This window comes from Mus pahari, chromosome 7 (assembly GCF_900095145.1).
Source record: "Mus pahari chromosome 7, PAHARI_EIJ_v1.1, whole genome shotgun sequence".
Lineage (NCBI taxonomy): Eukaryota > Metazoa > Chordata > Mammalia > Rodentia > Muridae > Mus > Mus pahari.
In genome coordinates this window covers 111,389,719-111,402,731 of record NC_034596.1, presented here as the reverse complement: position 1 = coordinate 111,402,731, position 13,013 = coordinate 111,389,719, and the positions used below count along the sequence as shown (strand labels likewise).

The window sequence follows — 13,013 nt, the reverse complement described above, 5'->3', positions numbered from 1 at the left end:
CTTTATGGACTGGGAGCCATTACCCCCAGGATAATACGAATAACCAAAGTGATAATGCAAGTCTCATGATGATGATAATTATGTTACCATCACTAATTTGATGGATAATTGAAATGATTAGTAACCTAGTTCCTACCACTGATTAAAAATGATAAATTAATAATGAAAGTGCATGGACACGTAAACTTGGAACAAGTTAGATGCCATGAGCGGGGTGGGGAATGGTAGTCTAATGGCATGGAGTGGGCTGGAGGCATCAAAGACTTAGAGCTTGAGTCAGAAGCCTGAGGCATTTAATGAGTGGAGACAGTGGGAGGCCCAAAGCAAGCCTGAGGGGCTGAAAAATGACATGTGGAAAGGTTTAGCACAGGTTGGGGTCATGAGGTGATACAGTAACAGCTTGCCTGAGCAGAATTTCATGCAGCCAGTCTCAGCTCCTTGGATCCAGTGCTCATCCTTCTGTTGTTGCTGAATGGACAGTTGAAGTTGCCAGAATGTTCTCTCAGGCTTCAGGAGGCAATGTCAAGGAAAGAGGTGTCTTGCTTTCTTAGTTGAGCAACATGTTGCCAGTGTTGGGGAATGAAGCTAAGAAAACAGTGTCTAACTTTAGAAATTCACATGGCCTGGCTTAGTTGCCTGTAATCCCAGCTCTGTGGAGGCAGGGGCACGAGGATTCTGGATTTGAAACCCTACATGAAAACAGAAGAAAAGAAAAAGTGTTTTACTTCTCCCGGATAATGGGTATTATTATTGTGACTGCTTCATATGTAGTAGTTCCTAGAATTCTCTCAACATTCATCCAGATACCCCTCGACAGCAGCATCCCACCAAACCAGAAAACATTTTCATGCTTCTAGAGTAGACCCAACATTCTTTCTCCCTTTCTTCTTTTGTTTCCTTAGGTTGCCAGGAAGAACAGTAAAAATGTATTCATCAAAGCTAGTTTTAGTCTAAGATAATTGTCTTCCTGTGATCTAAGGGCTGTGTTTGCAGTTATTTCTATTATTATTTCTACTGTAGACTATAGCAAATCCCTGTTGTAAAGGGAGCATTGATTTGAAGTAGCAAAGCATTCGGAACCTAGCTATCATCAGGAACCTACTCAGACCACTGGACCTTCCCACTTTCATTATTCAGCCTATGCTGGCTACTTCCTGTCAGCTTGACACAAACGTAATTAGATCTAGGAAGAGGAAATCTCAAATAAGAAATCGCTTTCAACAGGACCCTGTGACCATCCATGTCTGTGAGACAGGCCCATGCCATCCCTGCATAGGCAGACCTGGGTTATATATTATAAACAAACTGCCAGGTTAAGTTCTGCTGTTTGATTGGTTCTGTGGGGACCATTCTTATTCAAACCACCACAGGATTCAGTGTCCTGTTCTGGCCTCTGCTGACACTTCATGCAGGTTTTGTGTGTGCGTGTGTGTGTGTGTGTGTGTGTGTGTGTGTGTGTGCGCAGGTAAAACATCCAGGCACATAAAATAAAGAGTAATCCACTACAAACGTTTCCTTAAGAGAATAAGAAACTGTCTATAGTTCTCTGAATGGATGAGATGTGAACCTTGGCCTAAGAACACGCCTCAGTCAACACACCACCTGCTGCACTGAAGACTTCAGAGGTACTTCACAAACAGCAGATGCAAGAAGATCTGCTGCCCCTTCCCTGAACTTATGGGGGAGAGATGCTGTTCCCTTGTGAGCTATACCTCCCCACATGAAAGGAAAGCAAGGCTCTTCACAAGGACAGGAAACTAAAGTTAAGGGAAATCTGGCCCAAGCAAGCTTAGCCCAATGAACTCTTATCTTTGTACCCACGGAACTCAATTAACTAGCCTAGCAAGGACCTTCTTCTTATCAAACTTTTACTTTTTTTGACAATGCCCAATGCAATATGGAAATCTTTTACTTCATCTGCTGAATTTTTATGATATAAATTTGGGTGGTTTACTCCTGTTATCTGCCTTATGTCAGTCTGATTCATGGGCCCAGCCAGACCATTAGAGAAGCTAGCCCAGTCCACAGTGTTTACTGTGTAAAAGGACCCCACCACATCCTGAATCAGGTTCCTTAAGCTTAGTATTTACATATTATACACTGGGTACTGTGTAGCCACTTTCTCCAACCGAAGCACTCCCTCCTAGAATGGGGTGGGACAGTCCTAAGCTCAAGAAGCTAAAGGAACTTACAAGGGCCAAGGTGCTCAGAAAGCTAGAAGATTTTTACACTCTTCCCCAAGGTTCAACAATAAGTTCAAGGAAGAAGAGAATGGACATCAGAGCTGCCTGCAAGCTACATGGAACTCCGGGGATGCATCATTACTGGGCTGGGCTCTTCAGATATGTAGCTGCCTTTGTGACCCCCAGGATCCTGTAGGAAAACCCTCATCCATACTTCTTAAGTGACCCCAGTCAACTTGGCTCACCAAGCCAGATCTGGGTGGAATAATTTCCTTTAGTTTTTTTAGTATCTTCTCTGAAGTGAAGGCTCATTTTTTTCCCCATCATCCCAGAAACAGTGACCCAACAGTCTACCCTGTTAACAGAGTAGGACAACAGCTTGCTGCCCTTGCAAATTCAGCAAAGAATCCACCTCTGGCAGAGAGTGCTCGAGGCCACCAGGGAAATAGCCCAGTTCTCCTCAGAACATTCATATTGATCATGAATCCATAAAACGGCAGCCAAAGAGGATAGCACCCGAGTGCTCGCTATCTCTTATCAGTTTCTTGAAACTTCCAACTCCTTGTGACTAGACAATATCTAACATAGGAAAGGGCGACAACGCTAAGTGTGAGGTGTGAGATGTTGAATGTGAGATCTCCAACTTGTGGCAGTACCGTCCACCCAGAAATGAGTCTTCTGAAGCAGTGTACAACCTAACAATGACTCGGTGCCTTTTACATAAAAAGTTTCTCAAGTAGGTGCCCCATCCTCCTCACTGGGCATAACAAGAGAATGTTGATGTAATGTTAGAGCTTTGGTATATTCTGGTTAAGAGAAAAAAAACTGTAAATAATATGGGAGATGGATATCGGTATAATTAGTAACCCAATGCTCTGTGTATACTGACTTCATAAAATCCCATATCAGAGTAAAACTTCAGTGCCTGTGGTGGTTGGGATGCTGGGGGAGTCAAGGATGAAAGCTTAGGGAAGTCTGAAGCTTTGCAAGAATCACCGGGCACTCAAGCTTGGGAGTCTGAGAAAGGAGCATAGAACTGAGCATGACATCCCCAGGCAGAACCCTAACCAATGCAAAAATCAAAACAAATGAAAACGTTAATACAGTCATAGTCACTCTCGGTTAATCCAGTCAGTCATAGTCACTCGCGGCTGTACCTGACAGCCCCTAGCAACAATCAATGATGAGATGATATCAGAAAGGATAGTATGATGGAGGCAGTCATAGATTGCAGCAGTGAGATGTTTCCAAGAGGAGATCATAACAGCATCCACAAACACACAAAAGGACCACGCATTGCAGCCATGTCCAGAAGCAAATGCACAAACACACAAAAGGACCACACATTGCAGCCATGTCCAGAAGCAAATCCAGAAGGACCACGCATTGCAGCCGTGTCCAGAAGCAAATCCACAAACACACAAAACGACCACACATTGCAGCCGTGTCCACAAACACACAAAAGGACCACACATTGCAGCCGTGTCCAGAAGCAAATCCAGACTCCTGGGAGCAAAGTGTCACGTGGGGCCTTTCTAACTTCAGTGGCTCAGTGCCTGCTTCTCAGGCACTGCCCTGGCAGGAAGGGTAAATGAACCATGGCCTGAACAAGAATACTATTGATTGGCTTGACACTGTCCCTCCCCTCCAGGTCTGACAGCTTGTTCCTGAGTGGTCTTTGTCCAAGATTGAGCCTGTTAATGTTCCCGTATAGAAGAAGCAGGTGGGGAGGGTTATTAGACCCTTACCTGAGGTTCAAGCCACTCTTTCCTGCACCACCCTCCTGGCTGTGTATAAATCTTTTCAAGTTGCATATAGTCTTATAGGCTTGGTAGGTTCACAGAATGATGACTTCTAAGTCCATCTGCAGCTATGATGACATCACCATCCAAGCAAAGTGAGACTTCTTGGTGGCACGGCTGTTTTGTGATCATCTGTGGGTCAAAATGGTGTCCCACATCTGGCCCAGAGGCTCAGGCCACTGGGCGAAGCAGGACGCAGGAAGTTTGACTGTGCACGCCCTACTGCTGTCACTGCCATCACTGAAGCCGCAGGACCCTGCTCCAGGATGGGAAGGCACAGCTTGAAGTCCCCGGGGAACTGTTGAGAGCCAGCTCATGGGTACCCCGGCTACACAGAGTCCAGGGACAGCAGGGACAGCAGGTTCTAGCTATTGGACATCAAAGACGCTGCTCAATGTTGTGGAAGAACTGAGAACAGAGTAGGGACCCACAGGGTTGGCTCTGGCCAAAGGGAAAAGAGGGGGAAGGAGGGCTCCGGCTGGTTCTTGCAGGGATGAGAGTGTCCTAGGCTTGCTAGGTCAGCTTGGCTTGGTGGAGATTGTGGCTGAAATAGCAGAGAGGAGTCCTGTGTGAGATTAGGCATGCAGCTCTTTAGAGGAAGACCTGCTCCATTGTTCCCCATGGCCGGTCCTGATGAGAAGAGGCAGTCAATGCTTTTAAGGCATTTATTGTCACGGCAGAGAGTAGTGATGAGTGAAACCTTACCCCACTTTCTTAGGGCAGGTCTGAGGTTAAACACCTTTAGCAGGGTAGAGTGTCTGGGAAGGTGAGCTAAGAGGGTAGTAGAGGCAGAGAAAGGCAGAGAGAGGGAGACAGTAGAGAAGTAGAGACTGGCCATGGCCACATGAAGGGGGGGGGAGGAATGAAGAGAGGGGGACCAAGAGGACAAGAGAGGCAAGAGTAAGAAGAGGTATAAGGGAACAAGCAGCCCCTTTTACAGTGGGCCAGGACTACCTGGCTGTTGCCAGGCAACTATGGGGGTAAAGTCCAGACAGAATTTGGGGCATTGCTCTATGTGACTGATGGCTACAGAATTATGGAGAGCAGAGGCCTCGCGTCAGGAGCTGGTGTCTAGGAGCATGGTAAGCAAACACCTTCCATCCCTTGCAGGAACACCTGCTGGGTCTCTGAGGTTTAAACCTAGCTTAACCAGAAAACAGGCTGCCAGTCACGGTTCCACAATCATCCATGCTCTTTGAAGTAAAGCAAATAAGCTCATTTGTTCACCAAACTAGACTTGGGTGGAATCCTTACTTCCATCTATCATTAATGCTCTATCTTGTAAATGTTTACCTTACCACAAGAAGAAGTCATAGAGGGCTCTCCAAGGCTCAAAGAACATCACCTAAGACAGAGAGGATGTAGAAATGAGGATGCAGAGGAGTACTGTGGAATCATCTCCTAGATACACGGCCATGGCACTCATGAACTCACAGCAGCTGTGACGGGTCTGTTAACATTTTGTCATAAGTGGGATGGGCTTCATGAGGCTCCCACCCCTCCTGAAGTTGCTATTGGCAATTAATGATTGCTAGGGGAGGGGGAGACATGGTGTTTAATTGTGTAGCCCCTGACAAGTTTTGCTTGGATCTAGTGACTATCTGTCTCCCAACCCACACTCATACAAGCAACTTTAATTTAACTCTGGGCCATGAAAACAAACAGAATGAGAAAGATGAGAGAACAGAGCAGGGACTAGTTGGAAAAGAGAAGGGGTTTAGCCCAAGGGGGAAGAGCACAAGAGAAGGCAATAGGAAATGGATAAAAAACGTGTTACATACATGGATGGAATGTTCAAAAGCAATGTCTTACTTGAAAAAAATAGCGCTATGAAAATACATGTGGTGATAGCCAGACATGGTGGTGCACACCTTTAATCTTAGCACCCAGGGGGCAGAGGCAGGGAGATCTCTGATTCTAGTTCAGACTGGTCTATGTACTGATTTCTAGGACAGTCAAGGCAACACAGAAAAACATTGTCAAATAAATAAATAAATAAATAAATAAAATAAAAGCAACATAGTTGGCAAGTATTTGGAACCCCTTAGAGAGATACTTTGTGAACTTTAAACAATTAATGCAATCTGAAACAATAATACTAATCAATTATTCAATAATTCTTATCTATAAACATATGTTACAAAGGAAAATAGTTAAGATCCATTTATAATTAGTGGTACCAACAAAACATCTATAGTACGTAGTATTTAAAAATTATGGGTGTTTTCTGATTAAAAATCCCCATCACCTTGGGATATTACTTTGTTCTGCTAACTATTGGTAGAGTGATCAAGAGGGGAGCAGTAGGTTCTACAAGGAAGAAGGAAAGCTCTTTCCAAAATAACCAGAACAAACTGAAACCCAGGGAAATACTTGCAAACAAACTCTTGGGTAGCCTTTTTAATAGTATTATAAAATATCAAAAAACAGATATAGTAAATAATTCCTAAAGAACATCATAAAAGGCAGAGGTGAGCTGTGCACGGTTCCTGGAGTCTCATTGTCTAGCTCTTGGCTCACTCCTCAGTCTGGAGGAGTCTTGTGGGACCCCAAGAGCATTTTGCTTTCCTATGATAACCTACTAGGGCACCAAAACTAACCAGTTTGGAGTCCTGCTCCACCAATTCCATCCCAGTTGGATCCACTTGCCATCCCAGTCAGTATGTATGGGATATAGCCTACAGAGGTGAGTTGCATGTGGTCCCCTGAGCTTCATTATCTATCCCTGGTCTGCTCTTATGTCCTGAGGACCCTTGTGGGATGCCAAGAGTCTCCTACTACCCCCATGGAAGCCCAAGGAGACTCCAAGAACTACCAACTTGGAACATTGCCCCACCAATTCCTTACCAGTGGGGTCTTTCTGAGATGCAGCCAGCAGAAACAGGTAACCTGACCTCCACTGTCTGGTCCACACCTCTCACACATACACTCCTTCCCCAGAAGTCCTGCTGCCACCAGGATCATCTAGCCAACACCAGGGAAAACCAGATGCCTAAATGACAGAGTAAGAATACAATCAACAAGACCCAGGGTAATATGGTACCACCAGAGCCCAGCTATACTGATACAACAAACCCTGGATATCCTAATGAAACTGAAGCACAAGAAGAGGATCTCAAATCCAATCTTATAAAGATTATAGAGGCCTTTAAAGGGCACATGTATTGTAGATAGCCTTGGTGTTGTTATAATTTGTTGTTAATTCTACTTTCCCAAGAGGGGTTATCTGTGACAAGGAATGAGTCACATACTCAGGTGACTCCTTGAGAACCATCCCCTAATGAATAAAGTAATCAATCACTGGGGAGTAGGCAGGACTTCCGGATTGGACGGATAATGAGAGGAAGCAGGGGAGAGTTAGGGGCTTGTTGAACTGGGATAGCATATGGACAAAATGTAGCTGCTAGTTTTTCCCAGTTTCAATGGTGGATCCACCAGGACTTGCCACTGTAGGATTTAGATTTTATATGGCTTACAAGATTAGGACTCTAGTTGTTGCACCCAGAGATTGAGTTACCATTGTTTCTGAACTATGTTGGTGTCGCATTTTCCTTTACAAGGTGGTTTGAGATAAGAACAAGCTGGCCATTGCCACCAGTGCATAGCCAACCAGCCCGCTGGACCAGAGAATAGCGGGATATAGTGTGGGAAGCTTGCCATTCTTTTTATTATTTCCCACAACAGACATGAATAAATCTCTTAAGGAAAATACATTCAGACAGGTAGAGGCATTAAAAGAGGAAGCAAATAAATATAAACAAATACAGGAAAATATAACCAAACAGGTGAAAAACATGAATAAAATGGTCCAAAATCTGAAAAGGTAAATAAAAGCAATTAAGAAAACACAAATTGAGGCAATTCTGGAGATGGAAAATCTACAAAAGAGAACAGGAACTACAGACATAAGCATCACCAACAGAATACAGGAGATGGAAGATAGAATCTCAGATGTAGAAGAGACAATAGAAGAAATCAATATATTAATCAAAGAAAATTCAAAATCTAAAAAGTTCATGGCCCCAAACATTTAGGAAATTTGGGACATATGAAAAGACCAAACCTAGGAATAGAAGAAGGAGAAGATTCCTAGCTCAAAGGCCTAGAAAACATCTTCAACAAAATCATAGAAGAAAATTTCCCTAACCTAAAGAAACAGATGCCTAAAACTGTATAAGAGGCTTACAGAACACCAAACAGATTGGACCAGAAAAGAGAATCCTCACACCACATAATAATCAAGATACTAAATATATAAAACAAAGAAAGAATATTAAAAACATCAAGAGAGAACGGCAATGTAACATAATTAATTGGATTAACCTGATTTCTCATCTGAGACTCTAAAAGCTAGAAGGGGTAAGTAGAGATCCTGTAGACCCTAAGAGACCACAGATGTTCGCCCGGACTACTATACTCAGCAAAACTTTAAATTGCCATAGATGGCAAAACCAAGTTATTTCAAGACAAAGCCAAAATTAAACAATTTTGTCCTCCAGAGGATTGTAGAAAAAAAACTCCAACCCAATGAGACTAACTACACTCAAGAAACCCAAGAAATAAACAATTTCATACAACTAAAACCAATAGAAGAGTAACACACACACACACACACCCCACAAACAACAAAACTAACAATGATTGGTCATTAATATCTATCAGCATCAATGAACTCAATTTCCTAGTAAAAAGACACAGACTACCAGAATGGATTCATAAACAGAATCTATTATTCTGCTGTATACAATAAACACATCTCAGCAACAAAGACAGTTATTATCTCAGTATAAAGGACTAGAAGATTTTCCAAGCAAACAGACCCAAGAAACAAGCTGGAGTAGACCTTCTCAAAAGTTGAGCATATAATCTGTCACAGAGCAAGCCTCATCAGATACAAAAGATTGAAATAACCCCATCTATCTTATCAGATCAACATGAATTAAAAGCTGGACTTCAATAACAATAGGAACAATAGAAAGTGTACATATTCATGGAAACTGAACAACTGTCTACTCAATGATCACCAAGTCAGGGAAAAAATAAAGAAATTAAGGACTTCTAGCATTCAATGAAAATGAAGGCATAACAGATTCAAACATACAAGACATTATGAAAGCAGTGCTATGAGGAAAGTTCATAGCACTAAGTGCCCTCATAAAGAAATTGTAGAGTTCTCATATTAGTGAATTAAGAGTATACTGAAGGCTCTAGTAAACATATTCAGAAGTAGATGGCAGGAAATAATCAACTCATAGATAAAATCAACCAATTACAAACAAAAAAGAATAATACAAAGAATCAACAAAACCAAGAGAATAATACAAAGAATCAAAAACCCTTAGCAAAACTAACTAGAAGGTAGAGAGACAGTATCTAAATTAACAAAATCTGAAATAAAATGAGAGATATAACAACAGAAACTGAGGAAATTCAAAGAATCATTAGGTCTTACTTCAAAAGCCTGTACACCACAAAATTGGAAAATCTAAACAAAGTGGGTGATTTTCTAGACTCATAGCAATTACCAAAGCTAAATCAAGACCAGGTAAACTATCTGAACTATAACCCCAAAGGAAATAAAAAGTCATTAAAAGTCTTCTAACAACAAAACCTTTGGGCCATAACCATATGGTAGAATTCTACCAAACTTTCAAAGAAGAGCTAATACCAATATTTCTCAAACTATTCCACAAAACATAAAGAGAAGGAACATTGCCAAACTCATTCTATGAGGACACAGTCACCCTGATACATAAACCATACAAAGACTCAACAAAGAAAGAGAATTTCACACCAATTTTCCGTATGAGTAGTGATGTAAAAATACTCAATAAAATACTTGCAACCCAAATCCAAGAACACATCAGAGATATCATCCACTGTGATCAAGTAGGCTTCATCCCAAGGATGCAGGGGTGGTTTAATATATGAAAATTCATCAATGTAATCTACCATATAAACACACGGAAAGGAAAAAAACCACACGATCATCTCATTGGATGCTGAAAAACATCTGATAAAGTCCAACGCCCCTTCATGTTAAAAGTCTTGGAGAGATCAGGTATACAAGGTGCATACATAAACACAATAGCCAGCATCAAACTAAATGGAGAGAAACTTAAAGCAATTCCACTAAAATTGGGGACAAGACAAGACTGCCTGCTCTCTCCCTATCTCTTCAAAACAGTACTTGAAGTTCTAGCCAGAGCAGTGACAAAGCGAAAGGTGACCAAGGGGACACAAATTGGAAAGGAAGAAGTCAAAGTATCACTATCCTTAGATGAGAGGATAGTATACATAAGTAACCCTTAAAATTAATCTCTGGGATACCTAATCCTTCAGCCATTGTTGCTCTCAGTTATTTGCTAGCCCTGACCCATAGCCTTCAGTAAGCAGTAGCAGAACATCTTGGATCAAAAAATAGAAATTTTGTATTTCTCCATATAGTTCATTGGACAGGCATCTAGCAGTAATTCTGTGGTTTACAAGGAGAGAAGAGGACTTCTAATCTTGCAAATTCTAACATTTCTAGACCGCCCCCCCCAAAGGCACATAGCCCTTTTTTTCTGCAATCATAGAATTTTAATTATGACCAACCTGTAAATATTTTATCCTCAAAAGGATTTTTAGGCTCCCCTTGACATGGGGGAAGAAGAAAAACCCCAACCAAGCAAACAAACAAACAAACAAACAAAAATGAAAAACCTCAAAACTTCTTTTTCTGGGGTAGTATTTGTTTTCAGGATCTTTTGTTGTTGTTGTTGTTAACTCTGAAAAAGGTATTTATTTTTAAATCATAATCACAAAATCATACTTATCCATGGTTGCTACATCTTTGGGTGTTAGGAAGCCTTCAGTGTAGACAGGCTCTATCTTTTCTAAAAATATTTTAGAACACTTATTCACATAGTTGAGAAAGTATATTGCTATCTCTATGCATATTACAGTGACAAGTACAGAGATCTGCCCGCCAAAGCCCCACTTCTGCAATTCCTGAAGTCCCTTGCGACCTCTTAATGGAGACCGCAGAGTCTTCAGGATGAAGCTACTTATGATTACAGGAGTCCCCCTCAAAACCTTCCTTTCTATCATGGAATTTTCAGAGTGCAGGATTTTAGCTGGGGGGACACCTTAACAATGTTCTCTGTTGTAACATTGTAGGTGATAAATCCAGAATAGAGCAAATGAAGTGATACTCAAAGCTTAGGCTCTATCATCTAAATTCTACTACTGTACAACTGGCAATGCTCAGCTTACATTCTAGATATGCATGTACTTGTCAACAATGTTTGGTATCTTTCTTTTTCCTAAAATTCAGGTCCAAAAATAAATTTGTTTAAATTTAATCTTTCTTGTATAAAACAAATGCCACTAGTACTAACGCTGAAAAAACTAAATTACGAAATAAATGCATGGTTACAATTTAATTTCCTTGTATTAGTCACCTTCTAAGCCCTGACATTAATTACAGAAATTTAAAACTTTCCCAACTAAGCACAAAACTGTTAATACTTTATATGTAAAAATGCAAAATGCTGTACTTTAGGATCCTTTAACAGCTGCCATAACTGCAGGGAAAAAAGGGGGGTCAGGGGCTGAAAGTACAACCGTGGCTCTAACCCCCAGCCCCAAACGAAAACACTAGAAATAACCACGTGTTGATGCCAGGAGTAGGGCTGAGCCACTGATCACAGCCAGTCCATGGACTCCAAGCACGGATGTGTAATCACATCCTTCAAGCTTCCAGAGCACTTTGTTTGGTAAGCAGACATGCTGAGAGCGATTGCTTTGGCTTAGCCCAGGCACTTCCCAAGTGTGGTCCCAGTCTAGCAGCCTCAGCATCCTTAGAGCTGCCTGGAAGACAGGCTCCAGCCTGTTGGTCTGCCTGCACACTGTACGGTGTGCTCTGGTTACAAGATTCATAGGGAGGCTTTGGAGATGCTGGGGCGGAGGGACCTTGGTGGGGCACTGACTTTGATTCATTTCTGCTCCTGTAAGGAACTTTGGTCAGACTCACTGGGTCCTCTGCTTATTTGCAGGCTTCACTCTGGTCTGTCGCTTGCTCTGGACCTGGGTTGGGTTAGTGTTTGCTCACATTTCCCCAGGAATAGTGTAACACATATGCAGTGTGTACAACAGAACCAAAGCTACTTCAGTTGGTGGGGGGCGGGGCAAGGCAAGCAAGTCGCTTATTTGATAAAACATTATCTTTTGTTTCTACCTCGCTTCCTTATAGCAAATGTCAGGCACAGATATTTTACTTTTATTTTCATGATATGCCTGATATCTTTAGGCCATCGACATGCATGCAGGCAATACACACACACACACACACACACACACACACACCAGAAAACAAAGTACACCAAAAAGTAAGGAAATTATGCTATCAAGAACAATGACTTAAACAACTTTTAGCTGATGCTTAATCCTAGCCCCGTGCCTCCTGAAAAATTGGGCCCCCTTCCTTGACCAATGACTCAATAGCACACGCGTATCTAAGAATAGGGTGCTATGCAGAAAAAGCACAAATAGAAGTAGAGTTCTTTGAAATCAAGATTCTAATAGCTCAAATAAAGTGTTCAGTGAAAGGCTCAAGAAATCCCCTAAGCAGTTGAGCTAAAAGAAAGACGAAACATGAAGAAATGTGTTGAGTTAATGCAGAAGTTTCAACATTTAACCTTAGGAAATTCAGAATAAAGAAACAGAAAGGCCCTTTTTCACTGCCGGACTCCGCCGAGGTTGCACGTGTGAGGTCTGTTCACTGCAGTCAACATGCGCTACATCACCTCTTATCTACTGGCTGCCCTTGGGGGCAACTCCTCTCCGAGCGCTGAAGACATCAAGAAAATACTAGACAGCGTGGGCATCGAGGCGGACGATGACCGGCTCAACAAAGTCATCAGTGAGCTGAACGAAAACATTGAGAATGTCATCGAGGGTGTTCCGCAAACTGGCCAGTGTGCCTGCTGGTGGGGCTGTGGCTGTTTCTGCTGGCCTTGGCTCTGCCCTGCTGCTCGCTCGCCCC

General features: G+C 42.2%; 1 protein-coding gene across 1 annotated transcript in view; it reads left to right on the top strand.

Moving 5' to 3' along the window:
- Positions 1-12,760: 12,760 nt before the first annotated feature.
- Positions 12,761-13,013, top strand: part of LOC110324938 (60S acidic ribosomal protein P2-like) — a 442-nt gene continuing 189 nt past the window's right edge. The window contains 2 exon segments of the mRNA XM_021202697.1: positions 12,761-12,931; positions 12,933-12,994. Of these exon segments, the coding sequence (XP_021058356.1) occupies positions 12,761-12,931; positions 12,933-12,994 (233 nt within the window).